At 39.4% G+C, this 21,232-nt stretch overlaps 2 protein-coding genes across 2 annotated transcripts in view; both read right to left on the reverse strand.

The window, feature by feature from the left end:
• Nucleotides 1–716: 716 nt before the first annotated feature.
• npvf (neuropeptide VF precursor) overlaps nt 717–21,232 on the reverse strand; it is a gene marked incomplete at its 5' end in the record, with an annotated part of 25,558 nt that continues 5,042 nt past the window's right edge. The window contains 3 exons of the mRNA XM_010796593.1: nt 717–935; nt 1,026–1,435; nt 2,858–2,938. Coding sequence (XP_010794895.1) covers nt 824–935; nt 1,026–1,435; nt 2,858–2,938 — 603 coding nt within the window. The remainder of the gene's footprint in view (nt 936–1,025; nt 1,436–2,857; nt 2,939–21,232) is intronic.
• LOC104966669 (anterior gradient protein 3 homolog) lies at nt 7,722–12,530 on the reverse strand. The gene is made up of 8 exons (XM_010795892.1): nt 12,461–12,530; nt 11,874–11,991; nt 11,241–11,304; nt 10,487–10,539; nt 9,595–9,671; nt 9,321–9,384; nt 8,761–8,844; nt 7,722–7,877 (listed from the first exon to the last, which is right to left on the reverse strand). Exons 2-8 carry the CDS (start codon nt 11,968–11,970, stop codon nt 7,825–7,827), a joined length of 492 nt encoding a protein of 163 aa, XP_010794194.1. The 5' UTR covers nt 11,971–11,991; nt 12,461–12,530; the 3' UTR covers nt 7,722–7,824.

The following is a 21,232-nucleotide window of genomic DNA, read 5'->3' on the forward strand; positions in this document are numbered from 1 at the left end:
GTTTGTTTGTTTGTAACCCCTTGAGTTAATATAATTCTCTGTTGAGACACTAAACTAATGTGTGTCTCCCTCTAGTGGTCAGTCACTGCTGACACACCCACACACACACACACACACACACACACACACACACACACACACACACACACACACACACACACACACACACACACACACACACACACACACACTGTTTTGAAGGTGATCTTCAGAAGGCTTCAAACTTTTAAGTCCCGCCTGAAGACCCATCTATTGTCCCTCGCTTTCGAGTCAGTCTTATCGATTTTTATGCTTTTATTAGCCTTTATGTGCCTTTTATATATTCTTGTGAGCCTTTGATCTATTATTGTAATATTATATTTTATTATGTTATGTTTGCTGTGAAGCACTTCGGTAAACCCTCTGTTTTTAATATGTGCTATATAAATAAAGTGGATTGGATTGTATTGGCTTGTTATGATCATATCATTTAAAAGCCACTTCAAATACGTCTGCAGCCTGCTTGATTAAAAATATGAAAACAAATTTTAATGAATATGTATAACATCATTTAAAAAAATAAATCCTCTATGTTTTAAATCTTTTGAAAGGAGTTAAAATAATGTTTGTTTTGATTTCCATTAGAAGCATCCCCCCATCAATCTGATTTCCCAAATAATTATAAACCCAATAAAACCCAAACCACTCGCTTGAAACTTTTATTATGATGTCACAGTAATATAACTTTAGAATGACTCGTACATTGGAATATTTCAACATGCTTATCTATTCTTTAACCTTTGATATTTATCATTCTGACTGTACAAAAAAACACTAGTGATATTTACAAGTTATATAGACCCTGTTGGCTTGTCAAAACCCCTTTCATCCCTTTGAAGGTCTTTCCTTGCATTTCCAACTCTTCTGAGCTGGTTGTAAAGTCAAACACTTCAGCCCTGTGGGAAGAGAACACAACGTTGTTAGCAAACAAAAGTCACAGTCATGGTACATTTATTTGGAAATAAAGGGGTTAAAATTGCACCCACCATTGCAAGCCAGCATTTAATATCTGTGCTTTGGTCATTGTCCTCAGAAGGCTCCAGAAGGGACTGCCTCTCCCAAACCTCTGGGGCAGCTGTGCTTCTCGGTCCTCACGGCACTCGGCACACAGGTCCCAGGAACGCCCAAACCTCTGGGGCAGCTGTGCTCCTCGGACCTCACGGCACTCGGCACACAGGTCCCAGGAGCGCCCAAACCTCTGGGGCAGGTTGGTATTTTCATCACCAGGCAAGTTCTCCCTGCCGAAACGCATGGGCATGTTGGCGTGCAGGTGGAAAGGTATGGCCGTGGGGGGGTGGAGCTTGATGATGGTCGGGAGGCTGATTCTGCTGGTGGTCGGGTTCACGTGCACTTTGTAGCTCTCCAGATCCAAACTCTTGCGAATGTCACTTTTTGTCTAGAAACAAAAACATGTGGAAGTCAGAATCAGTCTGATTTAAAGGTACCATGCCATGGCCATTCCTACTGGTCATAATTCCATTGTTGAGGTCTACTAAAATAGATTTATATTGTGCAATTTTCCAAAATCACATTGGTTTCTCATACAGCACCTCTGTATAGTATGTGTATTCACTCTCTGTCCTACACGGCTTGTTGGAGCTCCTGCCCCCCCACCCCCTCCCTATTAGGCCAGTGGCCGTCTGCGAGACACAGCGAAACCCAGCCTGAACACACACACACCCGCAGCCTGGCTGGGAGTTTGTGTGTGTGCTCACACATCGACTCACAGCCTCGCCGCGTCCCGCCGTCTCAGGGAGGAGAAATCGGCGGAGCTGCAGCTGAGTGTGATTGTGTGTGTGTGAGGAAGGAACGTAACAGATCCGCGGACGTAACGTAATGGCTCCACAGATTGGTCCATTTGGAACAATGGGTCCATTTGGGTATGGGCACGTCACTGTACACTGGACGAAAAAGAAATATCTCCAACGAGGCGTTCTGGGGCAGCATAGACAGGTCTTTTCTGTGTCAGAGTTTTACTCGCTTCAGGGTGTACTTTGAGGGTTTGTGACTCTGCAGACCGTTTACATGCAGAAAAACCTTCATAACACACAAGGGGACGGGTAATAACCGGAAAAGCATGACATGGGACCTTTAAAGAATATGTTCATGAATGTTGTCGATTACTAGTTCATTAGTCAACTAGTTTCCTGATAATTTCATATTTTTCTGTAAAGTTTTAAACAAATATGACACATTGCTGGTTCCATCTTCTCATATGATGAGGATTTGTTGTTTTTTTGTCATATAAATAATGATCACGGCAATATCTTAGGTGTTTAGACAGTTGGTTGGAGACATACATATTTTAAATAAGTCATCTTAGGTTCATCTTTGACATAAGACAACAGTATAATTTATTACCACAATTATTTGTTTCAGAATTAGTTTTGACCACTCATATTTTCTCAAGGTTGGATCATATAGTTTCCCATTATTGTTTCATACACAGTATAATCAAAACCAACACCATCATGTACGTGAACATGAGTGATCCATTTACACATTTTCTTGTAAAAGATATGTGACATTGCTTTAAATAGTTGGAATCAATTGTAATTTTGCGATCTTGAAAGTTGTAGTACAGAATACTAGGAAAGTGGAGCTGTCCAAAACACATAAATGCTCAATTTATAATCATATATGACAAATGAAAGTAGGAAATCCTTACATTTGATAAGCTTCAATAACACATAACATGTGGCATATTTGTTTGAAAAATGACAAGTGCCAATTGAAAATTAATTAATCTACTTACATTTGATCTATAAAGGGAAACTTAAAAGGACTAATTGAATAAGCATCATTGGATAGTCCTTACCTGTTGCTGTTTCCTCACACTGTGTCTTCCATAGTCGCTGCTCAGCAAAGTCTTATCCCTGTTGATGAATGTCCCGTGTACCTGCAAGTCAGACGCCCCGAGCATCAGGAGCAGCACTACAGTCAGCATGTTAACAGCAGGAGACATGTTGTCCGAGGACCCCTCTGACCACAGTTATTAAAGACCCCTGAACTGTACGTCACCTGTCGCATGTTGTAGAGACACACACACACACACACACACACACACACACACACACACACACACACACACACACACACACACACACACACACACACACACACACACACACACACACACACACACACTAATACCTTCCGCCTCATTTAAACTGAGTAAATTCCTGCTTTAATAATCTTCCAGCTCTGAAGAATATATTTGGAAAGGCATTTATGTCCTCATTAGGCTGCTGAATGAACCTGTTGGCAGAGGGGAAGGAAACTAAACACAGGCATCTTATGGAAATGGCCAACTCACATTCAATACACGTGATACAGGGTGTGTTGTTCGATATAAAGGTTCTATTTTCCCCTTTACTACAAGCTCTACTCATTATGTGGCAACGTCAATTAGAGACTATAGCAAGCTGCTTTGAAGGAGACAGGTTCACAAGTGGATGTGTTCGAGTTTTCTTTTATGTTTTGGAGAAATTTGAGCTCTCTGTTTTTGATTCATTCAGTTATTTCCTCTTTTTTGCCTCAAACAATTGCAATTAGAATATAACAATTGTAATCTAACATTTCCTTTAACCCTTTTTTTGCCATAATTTAATTTGAAAGATTTGGATACTTTAACAGCTTATTTTTCCTTATCATTGAAGTTATTACTAAGTTAATGAAGAGCTGCAGACAAACTGTAATTTGTAATTAATACAGTGGAAATAAGAGTAAAGGTTGAAGACTTGCTTTGGCCAGTACGCCAGTATTATAGAGTCCAGTATTTTTACATAATGACCCATAAGATAAAATAATACTTATATGACAAAGCTGGTGATATTTCCGGTATTTTCGACACACAGTAGAGCAAAAATAAATACATAAATAAATAAAACGATAAAGAAGCCCATCCCTCAATAATATAGCAGCCTGTGTCCCTCAGCCCAGAGCGCACTTGCCACTACTGAAGACATACATCTTTCAAAACTCTTAAAGGTAGGGTAGGTAAGAATGGAGAAACCAGCTCGAGTGCGCTAGAATTTGAAAATACACAACCGAAAAAAATCTGCCCCTTCCTTCAGACTTCCTTACAGAGCCCCTCCTCCAACACACATAAACGCGCATGTGCGCGTTTATGTGTGTTGGAGGAGGGGCTCTGTAAGGAAGTCTGAAGGAAGGGGCAGATTTTTTTCGGTTGTGTATTTTCAAATTCTAGCGCACTCGAGCNTACAGCTAGATCTTGAATACAGTTTTGAAAACAGTTTTGAAAACAGTTTGAAAATATTTTGCCTAGTGTCAGAAATTATTACCGGCACTTGTGACTGCAGCTGGTTGCTAGGTGACGGGGGCTGCAAAATGTAGGGGTAACTGCCGGTGACGTACAAGGACATGCTCCGTAGACCGTCTCATTTCGCAGTCCGCGGAGGACCCAAGCTGGGTCCTCCGCGGACTGCGAGGCTGGGTCCTCAGGAGGACCCAGCCTCTGAATTGGGACACAGCAGCACGAATATTTTCATCTGAGTCCGGCGCACTTCCTGGGGGCTTGGTTTATATCACCTAGTCTGTTCTTCTTCTCTGTCTTCCGGTTGTTGCCTGTTTTGAATGACGAATACACACTACCGCCGCCTGCTGGTAAGGAGAGTTATTGCCACTCACGCATGCGCAGTTCTCGGCTAGTAAAGTAACGAGTAAAGTAACGAGTTATGTAGAGAGTAACGAAGTAGTGTAATATATTACTTTTTTTTTTTAAGTAATATGTAATATGTAATATATTACATTTTTTTAGTAACAACCCCATCTCTGGACATGAGTCATGCAAACTGAACATTGGGAGTGTGCTGCACTTTGGCTAAATACTAATACTAAAGAAACAGTGTGGGTATATGTTTGCTTGAAGTCAAATAAAAAGACATACATTAGTCTTTAATGTACTATAACCTTAAATAATCCAGGTTACTTGGACAAGCTGTGCAGTATGCGAGTAGTAAAGGACATTACATCATGCTGGCTGCACCTTTTATAATAATCAAAGTTTTCATGGACTTTGTACAGTTGAAGATATCATAAGTTGAAAGAAAATGCAAAATACAAATACAGGGGATAGACACAACAACACAGTCACATGTACACTGTAATTCATTTCATTATAATAGACATGCAATTGTCATACTTATGAGAAGTTTATGATGATGTTTTGGACTAAACAGAAGTCTTTATTTTTCTATAGGAAGTTTAAGGGTTCCTGATTAGTTTTTAATGACTTATTTGAGGGCAGAACTCCACTTGGTGCTATCAGTGCTAATCATAGCATCATGATACCTTGCGTAAAATACAATAACAATACCTTTTGTTTATTAAGCTCATTTCCAAGTTATAAAACACACTTTTGAATACAAAAAAACATACAAGCATAAAAAACAAACAAACATACAGTTAAAACGATGTGTGGGCGTGGCATACTGCTGACATCCGGTTATCCCTGACATCTATGAGAGTTGAAGGAGCTTGGCGTCCTCTATTGTTGGAGCTTTTAGTGGGGCATTACATCCCTCTTCACCACCCTGGGGATGATGAGCGCCCAAACCCGACCCCATCGTCTTTGTTTGTGCACAATTCACCTCCTGTATATGGTGCAATGCATTGATGTAAGACAAACTGGTAATACTAATACTGTCCTTATTCACCCCGTAACACCAGGACAGGAGCCCATCAGTTTTTAACTACAGCAAAGTCAAAATTAACTTTAACTTTGTTAATGAGGTGGTTTGTCACTTTTTTGGCAGTTTAGGAGTTAGGGAGAGGCTGTAACCAAGTATATAAAAAATTATTGTGTCTATAACATTGTATTAATATTTAATTTTTAAGTAACAATATCAGGAATATAGCAAAAAACCCTAACCTACAGTATTATTTTTTTATTTCCTGACTCAAAATCTCTTATCCATGGGCCTACCCTGAAAAAAACAGAAAAGTTGACTTGATTATTTAATTAAATGTATTATTTCAAAACATTTCACATAACTGTATTAAGTTAGTTTAAAGCAATACCTTTACGTTTAAATACAAATGATTAGGTTAAACTTAATATTATTGCTTTCAACTAACCTAATACAGTTATGTGAAATGTCTAGTAACCTTAGCATTCATTGCGTACCGTAAAGAAAAGCCTCAAAAAGCATGTCATACCTTCAGGCCTGCATATATGTTTAACAGGCAATCGCAAGAGAAAGTCTAGACATTGTGAAATATGTGTTTTGTCGGTTTTAAAATGACAATGGACGATGTGCAGATGCGCTACAATGGCCCAAAATACTTCCATTAGGAGAAACACGCTGCAGCTTCTGAAATTATACAAAAAAAAAACTTTTGCCAAAAAGCAGAACGTCTTTACCAACAAACACAAACGTTGTAACTTCTTTGCACCTTTTGGCCACCTTACAAATACACAAATATTGCTTCACAAATGTACTGTTTGTTCACTCTACAGTAAAAAACACGGAGGGAATTGTCAGGCACAGGATATATAAGAGTTTTAGTGTAAAACTCAATAGTTATGAGCCCAGTAGTGTAAGCCTCTGAGACCTATTTCTTTAGAAAAGTATTGGCGAGGAAACAGTGCGGAAGTTTCTGCCGAATCGTCTTGGGTCCTTCTGATAGACAGAAGCAGAACAACATGACAGAAAAGTAAGAACACAAGGAAAGTTGGGAAAATGCAACCCAACGTGTGAATAATTTAATGATCCCTCAGTGATCAGTTCCTTCAGTAGATGTTGAGAAAGACAATATATTGAGGAATGAAACTTACTGACCCTTTTGAAATGTTTCTGTTTTCTGCTTTTCTCTGAATTCAAAGAAATGTAAAATAAGTGGCTTTCAGACGCATCTTATTAGTTATAATAAGGTTTTGAGTTTGCAGAACAGTTCCTATTGCTGATATATGTCTGTAACATACATTCTATCAAAAGGTGAGGGCAAGAATGCTTAACGTAGTGAAGAAATAACAATTAAAACAGCTCATTAATCCTATCTTTGACAGGAAAAAGCTGCATCTGGGCTATTTGTGGCACTGCAGCACGCTCACATTCTGTGGCAATGTCTATTCTGCACTTGTCATTAAGGACCATTAAACAAGAGTAAAACGAATACACATATGCAACAACACCATGATGCTCTTCTTGTATCAGATGTTTGGGGAACATGCAGTAGAATACACTCCTCTAAAAGGAGAATAAACTGCAGTCAATGCATGATTACACAGTTGATTGTAAATGGTATGATACACATTAGTTTAGCTTATGCTCTAAATATAAACACAATTTCACTTATATATTCAGCATTCATTAATTCATTATATTCAGCATAATATGCTTGAATACATTCATAAGCACTGATGTGAGTTAAATTGAAATGAAGTCATAGAATATTAGACATCTTTATTACACTGACCTCTAGTGTTTAAAACATGCCAGTACTTTTAATAGGTTCAATACATTACTAGTTAATATCCACTGAAAATAAAAATAATTTCAAAATGTGGTTTCCAATGTGTCCTTTTGACATGTTCATTGTGTTATTTATGTTGAAATATAAGTAAAAAAGTAGGAATGATGGCATTTAAAAAATATGAAAATGAAAATCCCAATGTTCTATTGACACAATTACTATGGGTTAAAAAAAAAGAGAGACAATATTTGTTGTTACTTTAGTTTTATTGTGCTCTGAAGAGCATGTAAACGTGTCAGTGCTGACCCCTGAGCAGTTTGCCAGTATGACTGGAGGATGGAGAAGCTGTTAGAGTTCAGTGTGCGGCACCAACTTTTTGGCTTTCCTCATGTTTTCAGCCACTGTTGAAAAAAAAGAGAACAAATGAGAACAAAGAACTTTACTCCTTTTTTCTGACAAAAAGCTCACAGCCAAATAATTTTTTAACTAAAACAATAAGGACATTCACTTTTATTATAAATTTATCATCAACACATTACTGCATTGGAATGTAAGATAGTACATGTACTCATGAACCCCAGAGGATGAATCCTATAACTTGAGTGATCTCCTGAGCTTCCCACTAGTCTTAGCAACAGGTTGAAGTTTCCCTGAGTAAAATATCCCAGCTTCTACTATTTGGCTTGGGAAAGAATTTGGTTTAGATATTCACATTCCACAGAGGATGAATCTGAGTAACTTGAATGTACCAATGCATTTATTTCCAGCACCATCTGTATTTCAAATGTTTAACTTAGTTGTTGGCCACATGCACGGCCGTCCCTGACCTATTTGCTGTCCTAGTCAATATTTGTGCGCTTGCTAACATTAGCCTTAAACTAAAATATACAGCCCTCAGGTATCAGAGCAACTCTGGGTGAAATATTTCCATCACCAGAGGAGGGTTATAGGTCTCAAAATGATGCTTAGATGTATTAACTATATACCTGCATGAGAAACCATATGACCCCTTATGTAAACAGTTTAACAGAAAGTTTAATATTAATTAACAGATAGACTTTTTTTCTCAAATTTCAAAAAGAAATTCACTTTTGATCTCATCTAAAAAAAATCACATGTGGCCCTAATCCAGCTCAATACAATAAAGATGTTTAGAACATGTAAAAGCAGAAAACTTGGACGGATGATGTTAATACATAATAGGGGCTAAGCCTGTCTTCACAGTGACGGGTGAGGTGTGCAGCCTTCCCCCCCACCCCCCAGAAACAGCGGACAGTAACTCACAGACTTTCATGTCTCCAGGCTCGTAGGCGTAGGCGAGGTTTCTGTACCTTCCTACAATGTTGGTGCGCACTGTCAGAGATGGATCTGCAGTGAGAGTGAAAATAACGTGATACAGGTGACACGTGTCCGTTTCAGTGAGAAACCATGTGGTGAAATCTCTGGAGGAAAACTGAATCTAAAACTCCTAGTTTCCCCGACACTTCCCACACGATCATTAGGATACATAACTACTGAGTCTGTAAGCCCATATCCCTTTCCCTTTCATTAGTATCTGTTATACCCAAATCCTTTTTCTGCTAGACATAAAATCTGCTATGTGTTTTTTTGTGTCTAAAAAATATGAAAATATCTGATACACTGGGACTCTCTTTGGGGTTGAGTTCTGTTGAGCTCATTAGAATGATGACAGAGAGTTAAGAAAGGGAGAGAATTCTAAGTAAGTGTTGCTATTTGAAGACAGATTTAATTAAAAACCATAGAGAACATTCGTTATTTAAGATAACGGTCCAATTAGACTTAACATGTATGAATACATTGTATATTATGATGTCAGTTTTTACCAATAAAGAGGATCCTGGGAACATACTGGCCATCAGGGGCCAAATTCGTGTCCTCAGTCTCTACCTGTAAAATACATATATATGCAATCTAAGTTAACTTAAAGTGCTTTACCAAAAAACATTAAAAGTATTAAGATGTAAAGCAGAAGAAACCAATGTTCAAATAAGATTTAAATACTATGTTTTTTCTTGCAAAGAAAGTGTGCATAAAGTAATCTGCTGACACTTAATTCTAGATGCTATTCTTCAGTCATTTGAAGTATTATGTACTTACCAGCAGATTGAGCATGATGAAATCCTCTTTGGCCATTTTCTGGATGGTCTTATCAGCAGCGAAAGCCTTCTTCAGTGCTGTAAAAAACATTTGGATGGCAAACCTTTTATCTATTTAATTTATTGTATCTTTTCAAACTGCATAGGCCCACTTAGAGAACATTGGTATTTCTAATAATGTTTTAATCAAGCCATAATCAAGGAAGGAATACTGATAAGGATTCATTCGGAAAACTATTTAAAAATATATAGTTTTAGACCTCAGTTAGAATGAGTATTCAATAAATCTTTATTAAAATAATTAATTTGCATGCCATTGCTATAAAAAGTAAAAAAAGGAGTACATATTGTACATGTGGTAATGTCAGTTATTCAAATGTCAGTTATCACAGTTTGTGTTAATAAACTTCTGGCCTTTTGTACTTTTTGACAGTTAGTCAAGTCAGGAACAAGTTTTGCAGGTTGGATTTACAGAGCCTCCATGTCTAGTTTTCTTACCAGAGGTTACACAACAATTATTTACAAATGTAAGATATGATGAGCACTGGTATGTTCAGGCGTTCAAAGGCAGGCTGTAAGATATTTGTACCTCAGACCTGAGGACAGGAAAAGCCAGGTTTTGCCCTGTACTGTAGGTAGTCTTTGTTGTTTATGTGTTAATAAAACACCAGTGGAGACTTCCATTGAGGCTACACCCAGGAAACCAGCTCCGTGATTAATGGATAGGACTCAAATCTGTGTGCATTGCTTACTTGGCAGGTACATAGGAATGCACCCATTGTGTTCCCTGTGAAACCAAGCCCAAAGCTCTCATCAAAAAGACAGTTCAGATATGCTTTGCTATGCTTTACGTCCATATTTTCAGATGTTATAAAGCAGAGTGAGTGAAGTACCTTGACTGTGCGGGCAGTTCAGATGATGATGGATGACCATCAGAGGCTTCACACTGTGTGTGTGGGGGGGGGGGGGGGGTAAATCACAGATAAACACATTCCTCAACACAATGAGCACAATGATGGGTGTGATGCAGTTTGACACAACATAATCCCTCTGAAATCAAAGTCCTAATGCCAGATTTAATAAGAAAAATAGCATGTGTTAATAATACCTATTATCAAGCTTCAGCTTATCGAGGTGTCCCATTTCACATATCTCCATTATGTCTTATGATTGTACTATTTTTTAAACATGTGAATAAATAAAATGATGATGATATGATACAATAATCAGATGTAGTTTTGCATTATACAATATGTTATCCCCAATTTAAGGTCACCTCTTAATGCTTGTGTGAGCATCAGGATGAAAATAAAGTTCTGTCATGGATTGCATATAACATGTGGTACAGTATTTACAAAAGTATTAAACAATTGAAACATACAGTACATTTAAGAACATCAAAAACTTTAAATATATCAAATAATATTCAATATATCAAAGAATCTTCAATATATATAAAAATATATATATCAGTATTTTTAGGAGCTGTAGGAATACGTTGCGTATGCGTAATTAAGACAATGCACATTAAGAAATTAAAGTTAACACATTTCTCATATATGTTTACATTCTGTTCTAACTGCCAAAACTCATATCCAAACAGAGTCAACAGATATGTAAGGATGTTATCAAGGTGCAGAGTCTTACCTTAGACCTGCATTGAAAAGACCTTCTTCATAATTTTTCACCCAGCGAATATTTAATCCCCATCCTGCAGGTTAAAAACAGTGATGAATGCATTCTGCATACGACTATCATTCATTACATTATTACAATATGATATTGAATCTCTTTAAAGGGGCCCTGTTACGCCTTTTGGGGTTTTCCCTTCCCTGTTTCTCTCCCGCACAATCCCCGCCTGCCTGAAAGATCTCCATTTGTTTACTTCCGTAACATCCCTATGTAACACCTACGCTTCTATTGGCTAGCGTTCAAACACATTATTTGTGGCTAAGGGGCGGGACATCTCTAAACAGTTGACCAATCACAACGAGCCGGCCAGCTAACCAATCAGAGCAGATTGGGCTCTGGTTTCAGACAGAGGGTGAAAAGAGGTGCTGCAGCACAGGCAGTATGACCTTTTTGAACATTAAAGCATGTAAACATGTAGAGGCTTAGAATACAAATATGAAGCTGAGAATGAGCATAATATAGGGCCCCTTTAATGACAACTACAATTTGCAATATTAAAAGTGCCTTAATACTTAACTAATTTGTTGTATTGATTCAACCACTATTGGAAAGGAAGCAACCACTGAAAAACCAAGCAGGTTAACCCACCTCTTGCTAAAGACTCATTCTTCGTTTTCCTGTGCTTCTGTTCTCCAGCACTGGCACAGAGACCAATGAACAAAGCGAATAAGACCAAACGAAGCATCACTTCCTGTCCTTAAGAGAACTGCAATGAAAGAAAGAAAAAAAATAGATTACATTTAATTATATGTTCCTTTAAATATTGGCTGTTCGGCTTTGCAATATCAACTCACTAAACCAGCTTGACAAGGCTGGTACTCAAAGAGCTGTAGAAGAAGTTGCGAACAGTTCAGAATTAAAACTTAAAATCATATATTTGTACAACCTCTTCACAGTATTTTTACACTGTTGATTTACTGACTGACCAAGCCTTTGTATTTGTTTGAGCTAAAACTGATACATTGTATCACTCTAACCCTAACCCTATCTCAATAAATTAAACTTAAAAAACACAAGTAGTAGTATTTAACCAGTCACTTAAAAATATACAACCTTTTTTTAGTCAGTATCATGCCTGAGAACCATTGCTTTTTAAGAAAATACTTTGGTAGTCTAAAGGGAAATGGTAATTCCAGTCTCTCTGTCACCTAAGTCATATATATTCGGAGTCTTACCTTGACAGCGTGAAGCAACAAGCACCTGTGAACACCACTTCAATATGCCTTCTCTTTTGTTGTGCCTTTTCTCCTTTAACTGAACTCGCCAAACAGGTATTTCAAATCTGTGTACTATAAATAAAGAAGACTAACAACTCACTCAATCAGACACATTATTTGAACTGTGGCTAGAACTTAGATTAATTAATTCATTCTGATGTGGTTATTGTGAAACACCACCTTTTTACATGCGGTCAGAAATAAGTAAGTAATACTGGAAATAAGGAAGCTACATTTAATTAAACTAGCAGTGAATTTATGTTACATTTAATAACTTTAATCTGGGACAATGTCTCTTGAGTTTCATTTGATAGAAAAAGGCCATTATTGAAGTTTTGTGTTCTATACTTATACCGATTTGTTCTCATCTTTCAAGAAAGATATGAACTTGGTTTCTAATTCTCCCACAGTTATTTTTCCCATTCAACAAATTTCATTAACAAGATTCTGTCATTGTGAGTTAATTAGATTTTTATATATTCAATTGTGTTCAACTTCATTGTTCTTGTTTTAAGCCTACATTATGTATGTAGGCTACAGTATATGAAATGCAACAAGTGGAAATTACCTGTATGTGGCCTACACAATTTCTTGGCCTTTACAACTGATTCTGATTCTTCCAATATTTCTCATCCCTTCCCTAAACTACTGATCTCCTCTGATTGCTGACCCTGAACATATACATTGTCATTTATTCATGGGGTTTCAAAGGACATCCATCTTAAAAAGGCATTCTCAGCTTTCAAAAAACAGAGATGTTTTCTCATCCTCATCCTATTTTATTTTTGTATCTGCCATCATGGTCAGTATGAAAGTGAGTTAATACCGCAATTGTTGCTTTTTTACCCTTGCTTTTCCTTCCTAAGGAAGCTCCCTTTGTTTATTAAATATTATTTCTCTAATTATCTACCTATCTGTCTGCCAGTCAGTCAGTCAGTCAGTCTATCTGTCTGTCTATCTGTCTGTCTGTCTGTCTGTCTCTGCTGCACTGCAGACTGCAGCTTTGTTGCAGTCAGATTGTTAGCTGTTGCTATGGACACAAGCAGTGCTTAGCAACCTGTAACCCTCCGAGCATGCGCAGTCTTCATTAATGATACACTGCGGGATTGCAGAATATTGACATAGCAACCAGGCACAGAGCCACCAGGTTTCTACACTCCGTACTTATTTTTGCTGTTTCCCCTGCATTCAAGCTTCTCATAAGTACTTTCGACCGCTGCCATGAATGCGGCGGTGGTTAAAAAGACCCAGGACACGCTGGGCAAAGTGATAAAGAGCCGCCCTTCGGGAACTGCTAAGCAAGCCGCCGTTTCGATACCTGCACGACATCTTCCAGTGAGGTGAGACTGACATGCTATCGTTCACGATAAGGGTTGTAGCTGAGGGGTGAAGGCATGTGGTTTAACTGCGGCCCTTTTGCGTTAAAGTTAAAGTTATGAAAAGGCTATTGTCTACTGCATTGTATGGCCATTTTCAACACTGCAAGCTATGCCGGTTAGCAGGGCGTAATACAGCGTAGATGAACTGGCTAAGCAGAAAGTGCTAACATTAATCTTCGCAGTAGCTTACCTTTGTGAGCTACCAATTCTCTCGGTCGTTATACTGAACGCTTTCCAAGCAGCTTAAACATTAAGGTCCCAATGAACTAAGGAAAATAGCTGCTACGATTTCACTAGCAATCAAATGTAAGGTTGCCGTACAAAGTTATTAGTGGGTTGCTAGTTGCGTAACTAGCATGTCTCGGCTCATCTTGGTTTTTTGCTCTAGGCACTTTCACGATTATTATCTAACTCAGATACGCTGTGTTGGCTAAATCGTGCTTGGTTCTTTGCCGTGACGTGAGATCATGGATGCTGGGCAGCTTATTGCAGCTGCGCTGTTTGATAACACTAAGGGTCACGCGGCTATAATTATCACCGTGTCATTGTTTGTCATTTAGATAATTAAACTGCTGTTTTGGATTTCCTATCTGCTGTAAAAGTGTATGTACACATACAGTATCTGAGCAAGCTACATCTAACCTAATTGCGTTTGTTGATGTGAAGTGATCTCTTTTACCAAGCAGCTGTCGCTCTCAGGCAACAAAACCAGGTCAGCTTCTACTAATCTAGGGGCCCGCATGTTGTTTTTCCATTCTACGTGCTGTACACATAGAGGTGGATACTGACGTACTTCTATAATGCGTGCATGAGGCTGTTAAGAGAGGCAAGCTATGAGAATACTCTTGTTCAAAGGGTATATTGGTCAACAATATTTTCCACTCCTTATTTATTTGGTTTTTCTTCACAAAAAAAAAAAAAATTTTTATTAACATTGTTTAGTAAGCAAGTGTATTTGCGTATTTGCTTTTAAGAACCCTCTGGCTACACCCTATGTTGTGGTACACTGTTTTGATCATTGGGGACTAAAACAACATCGACCCTAGCTAACATTTTCTGAAGCGGATTGTATGGTCATCTGGTATAAGGATTCTTCAGCCTCTGATTAAATATTGCAGTTCGTTAAAGGTGGGGGTATGGTAAGTTGGAAACCGGCTCGGCTAACTTTTTGTTATATTCCATGGAATGCTCTCTAACATCGCCGATAGCAATGAATATTTCTTAATGCTTTGACAAACAATCCATTTAAAAATAGGCTTGTTTGCGAGCGAGCTGCGCTCGCCTCGAAGTAGACTAGGAGAGCCGATCGAGCGGGGGATGGTCTCAAAAAGCTCGCCTGAGTCCGACAGCCGGAATCGGCTTCTTCTTCTCTTCTTCTTCTTCTTCATCAGCTAATCACAGCAGCCGTGGCAGTTTACAGGTGTGGTTTGAATATGCTAAGATATATAAAGTATGGAAAACGTAAGCAGTGGCAAGTTAGTATAAAATTATAGATATTAATTTCATGATGATAACATTGTGGAACAATGATGAAAATGTGAATGGAAGTGGTGAGGTAATGCACAACAACACAACTTTGGGTCGAGCAATTGGAGAGTTTCTCACCGCACGTTGTAAAAACCCAATTGGGCGCCTCAGCTCGAGTAAGCGAGTCGTTTCCATCAAGCATTTCGCTTCCGCAGCCCGTGGAGAGAAACTGCGCCGCATCGCCCGCCTCGCCTCAAGGCGCAGTGTCTTTGTCCCCGCGAGTTGCGTTCTCATGTAGGCGAGCCTCCAGAGCAAGTCGGACAAAATTGACTAACCAGTCAGGCACGCACTAGCAAGCGTTTTGGATCGCAATGCGCAGGTTTGCTTGTCTCAAACAAGCCTTTGTCATCTGTGGAGCCGTAGTACTGTAAAAAGCCACGACCGAATCATTTAGCCGGCCCGGCTAACATTAACTGGATGGTCCTACCTGCCTGTCAAGCTTCCATCTGTGTACAACTTATCTCGTGTTGTGTTGTTGGAGGAGGGCTCTGTTAAGGAAGTGCAGATTTGTTGCGGCTGTGTCATTTTCAATTCTAGGCGCACTCAAGCTGGTTTCTTCAATTACCTTACCTTTTAATATTGCAATTATCTTCAAACTGAATGACACTTTTATTATTCTCACCCTTTCGGTCATCAAGTCACTGGTTTATGAAGGTCTGTTGGAGAAAATGAAATTTGGAAGTCAGATAATGTTCAAGTAGTTGACCACACTTTGTTCGACCTGTTTTATTGTTCCCATCATTCTTTTCTTCCTGTAAATGTGCTTTCTTGGCACAGACTTTGCATTTTGTCTGAGCCAGCCTTATTGTTTATGGCGATCACCTGTGGTTTCATGGACACTCTGAGTGTGTCTGTGTGGGAGTAATTTACCCGCTCCTTTTTCTTCACTGGTGGAGGATCTGGCAGGACATGATGCAGGAATGGGTCAGAATAGTCTCTTTTAGGAGCTGCTGACCTCAAACTAATGCATACATACTGAGGCTCCGTTTTACACCGAAACGACCCTGAATTCGGATCTCAAAAAAGTATTCCTCCAACGGAATTGCTCAAGGAAATGTGTCCTGTCCACTGGGGCTGTCCCGAATTATTCGTTCGTTTGTGAGTATATCTCGCGTTTCATTTCGTTATTCGGATTTCATTTTGTTTGTTTTTTCGTTTTTTTTTTTTTCAAAGATTTATTGAAATCTCTCAGTATCAACGTAGAGCTTGTTCGGGGTGTGCTAACACATGTATCGGTTTATTTTCTCCGTCTTTTTATGTAGGATATTACTTTCCTGTAATTCTTCTGTCACAGCGCTCTTTCCTTCAAATAAAAGCATGCCATACTAGGAGCCGGGACTTTAAGACCATATACAACTGCACGCATAGTAACAAAACATGCGATATCATTTTCAATTTCAAATGACCATCAATTGGGTTAATACTATATACAACAAACTGGTAGAATAACTAATCTGAATGCGTGAATACACCAAATTAACGGTTGAGCGGTCGCTGCTGTGTTACAGCTCCTTCTGTAAAGGCGGTGCACCGCACCCCTGCCATAACTCTGAGCTCCGAGCAGGACTTCGTCCCCAGTGAGTCGCACCGCAGATGCAAACATCCCCACCTCTCCGCCTCTTCCAATGGGGACCGAGGACCGTGCGGCTGGGGGGGGCTGCTGCGAGGGTACCGGGACCATAGTCCGCGGACCCCCTGTTGGCAAGTGTGTACATTTGAAAAACTGAGTGCCACCCTTAGACATAAAAAAATGATAAACTACATCAATAGTTATGATTTTCTTAACATAATGTGCTGTATACATTGATATTAACGTCATAGTATATATTTGTATCGTCAGGTGGCTGAATTTATTTTCAATAATAACATCAGTCATCTAGGTCGGTAGGGTTTCCGGTGGATAGTGACGTAATTGACGCGAACACCACACACTGCAGAGTGACAACGCTTTCTTATGGGCAACAAAAGGTTTTTGATTTTTGATTTTTTTCTGCCAACAACAACCCATAAAAGAGGTGGCACCAGCTACTCCTCAGCCACCACCTTACAACTAGAGTAATATGCAGCAGAAAGAGACTGACACATCTGACGTTTGATGCATGGTCATAGTAGACATTTTGGACAACTTGGGATGTATCTGTTCTAAATGAGGGTTTCATAGTGCCACCCATAGAGGAAGGCTACATTTAGGGTTTTGCTGAATCCCCAACACAAGGTAAGAAGATATTTTCCTTTAATGCTGCTGCTACTGTTGTTCAGTAATTTTGCCTTGTCATCGTTCATTGGAACTTCTATTTTTATTAATATTGTAGGAATAATATGTTCTGACTATTTTAATGTTCTGTAGGTTTGTAAGGCCCATGTTAGGCATGTGGGCATGTGCAGCTGTTGCTAAGTGATGTAAGGTTACTATAATGGTTTTATTAAGCCTAACAGTTAAGGCCGTAACAGGTAATAGCTGTAATTTTTGTAACTTACGATATCAGCTAGCATTTCTCCATTAATTACTACGATAAGGATTGTTTCGTTGCTTCAAGTTTTTGAATACGCAAATGAAATGAGCGCTTATTCATTAAATTGGCATTTTTTAACACTTTTCAGGAACCAAAATCTGAACTTTGGATGGGAAATTTCGTTTCTTTTGTATCATTTAGCATCTGGGTTTACAGAAGGGATTTTGAATATCTCTCTTTTTATCACTCCATAATCAGAAAATACTGTAACAGGCCCTGGAAATATCATTTTCGCCTGTTTCTAGGTCTCAAAATTCTTAATTCAGGTATGAATGCATTATGAACAAACCCTTCTGTCAAAGCCTTCATCATATTGATTAGGATATACTGAATGATTTGGTGTAGTTAATGTGCATCTGAAGTGTGACATTTCGGGGTCTCGGGTATGGAGAAAATCTCTCTTTTGGAAACACCTTTAAAGATTGCAGTGTGTGCGCTAGTAAACCCTCTGTTCTTTGTAAATGCAGTTTGGCCTCGACGCACTCCCGTGAAGGTATTTCATGTTCGGCTGGGTCATTTGTTTATTGTGTATATCTTGCTTTCGTTGGCAAGTGCAATTGTGTTGTCTTCTCTGTGAAGTTTTTTTTGCCGTCTTTTGCCATTTGAGATTTACATTCGTAGCGGTAAAGTAACCAGGAAAGTGTTTTAGAACCCGTGACGCTCTGATCACGAATCACGTTGTCAGATAGTTGACCCCAGCCAATGATGGATTCGTTTCGCTTGGTTTAAGACCTTTGTACTTTGCTGATACAAAGGAAAGGGGGTACAGTATTTGGATCGATGAGATTGTGCAGGAGAGACGGAGCTTTTCCACGCAGTATCTTCTGATGACATGGTGCAAACAGCGGTCGCGGTACTTTGTTAAGTTAGGAATGCTATTTTGATGAATTTCGAGAAATTTGCAGCGCAAATAGGACACACTATAGTAAATATAAACACGTTAAATGTGTATTTTGTACTCTCTCCTTCCAAGCCTGAAGAAAACATATTATGGATCAAATAGCAGAAACTCTCCAACATTTACGTGCATGAAAACGATGTTTGCGCCTGCCGTGTCTGCCTTTAACAACATTTTTATGCGCTGTATCGCTGACAGCCGTTTTGGCGGCCCCCTGGAGAACAGCTCGGAACCTGTTGTTGTTGATGGCATTTGGTTGGCGAACACATCCGAATGACGCGTGTGACAGGATGAGGCGGGCTATGGGTTATGGCGCACCACGGAAGCCGTTTTGAGACCCCCCCGAGCGTTTCCGTCCGCAGTCTACCACCTGGAGCGTGTTATCGTTATGAGGCTGGGCGTTCGTGGTTTTTCGTGTGAAAAACCGGTCCTACGATAGAGACGCCTCGCGGATTACAACCCGCTCTCGTCTCCGTTAAACGTGGCCTCAGATGCCTGGCTCTGTCATGTTTGAAACTAGGTGATGTTTAGTTATGTATACATTTGTAGTTGGTGCATTTTATTCAACACCAACACTAATGTCCTCTGCAATCTCTCTAGACGTGGCACTGTTCTTTCCAGTGTTAAGTAGGGAATGGGTACTGCAGCCCGGGATTAAACGGGCCCCGGGACTGGAATTATTAAAGGACCGTCGGTACCGCTTAACCTCTGATTGTTAGCGGGTCTTTTTTCCGGTCGGCGAATGTAAAACATTATGTCATATGGTATTATTGCTGCACCACATTATATTCAGTTTTGTGTCGCACGTTCGTTTCTACATGAAAAAGACTGCAAAACGCTTCTATGATTATTTTTGTATTTTCGATCTCTCTCCCCTGCCTTGCTTGCAGGGGGGGGAGTTTACACATCTCAGCTCTACATGCAGCAACAAACCACACACACAGAGGAATGGGCGGAGAGAACACGCTCCCGCAGGGTGTGGTTAAACTTTTACTGTCTCGATGCTCGTTACCTAAAGTGCAATAGGTTTAGGATGTAAGGCGGCGGTAACCGGGCATTTGTCTAACCATTTAGAAAAGTGCACCACGATTGACGGAGAAATGCACCGGGTCGACTGCATGTGTTTCTATGGCGTCTGTATCCCATCACGAGTAACGTTTGGAGTGGCGTTATGTATGTGACCACACACAGAGTTAACTGAATTATACAAAAATGGGTTAATGATTAGAGTAACTGGTTTTATTTGTTAGTTTCAGCTTATTCTGTTTACAATTTGTTTCACTGTATTTATACGATTTGTTTAAAACGTTTATTTTTATTTTTATGTGAAATATGTATTTAATTTACATAAAAAGCATGTTATTTGTTCACATTGTTTAGTCAGTTTACCTATTTTTCTCTCAAAGAACCGATAAAGGTACCGTTAAAGACCGGTCAATAAGCCGGTTATCATAAAAGTGTGTACGTTAAACCTTACGTTACCCATCCCTAAGTGTACGTAACTTTTATATGGCGTCGGACAGGAGAGAGATTTGCGAATTCAGGGGCAGGCGAGTGCAAGGAAATGCTTTTGCACCTATTCTTGCTTACTGATTTGGAGGGGGGCACTTTCTTGTCTTGCTGCGTTGGTTTTTCAACCTGTTTGCTAATGTACAAGTACACATATTCTGAACCACTAGGTACTTAATTGACCGGGGCTCAATTGACAAACGGGACGATAAAGCGGACGCTGATGTGAATGCGAATTCCAAAAGAAAAAGGCAGATTTGGTGCATCCTCCCTTGGTGACTTAAACTCAAATGGTTCAGTCTTTATCTCAAATAGGGTCAGCTTTATGTAACATGCATACAATAAATACATAATTGAGCAATATAAATAATTGAAGCATTGTGCGCGTTACAAATTCAAAATTGCTAGCGAGTTTATGTTCAGGAGGGCTTATTTGGGGTGCAGGAACAGTTTTTAAGGCAAAACACAAATAGTATTTAATCAACATTGCCAATATGGGTTGTGGAGCCTGCAGAGCAATCCGGGCCTACAAATCATATGCTATAAGCGTGGTCACGATCCTCATAAAGACCCCACCATGATTTTTAGTATATTTAAGATTAACACGATCTCTAGGGTTTATATCTTTAAAAAAAAAGTAAAGCACTGGGGAAGAGAGAAGAAATCAGAGTGAGCACATATTTGACTTTTAAAGGATAGCACTATCAAGGTTTATCTTCCTTTACTTTGACATACTGTACCTGTTCATATCACATCCTTTTTCTTTCCAGGATAAGGACTCTAAGTATAGTTTCTCAGAGCGATAGATGTCGTGATGCTGGGTGAGCGGAGAGCCGCCCTGGCGGCAAAGCCGCGGGCACGTGGCCGGCCACGAGCGCCGAGAAAACCAATGAGTTCCTGAGGG

This window comes from Notothenia coriiceps, unplaced genomic scaffold (genome assembly GCF_000735185.1).
Source record: "Notothenia coriiceps isolate Sejong01 unplaced genomic scaffold, NC01 NC01_scaffold00037250, whole genome shotgun sequence".
Classification (NCBI taxonomy): Eukaryota; Metazoa; Chordata; class Actinopteri; order Perciformes; family Nototheniidae; genus Notothenia; species Notothenia coriiceps.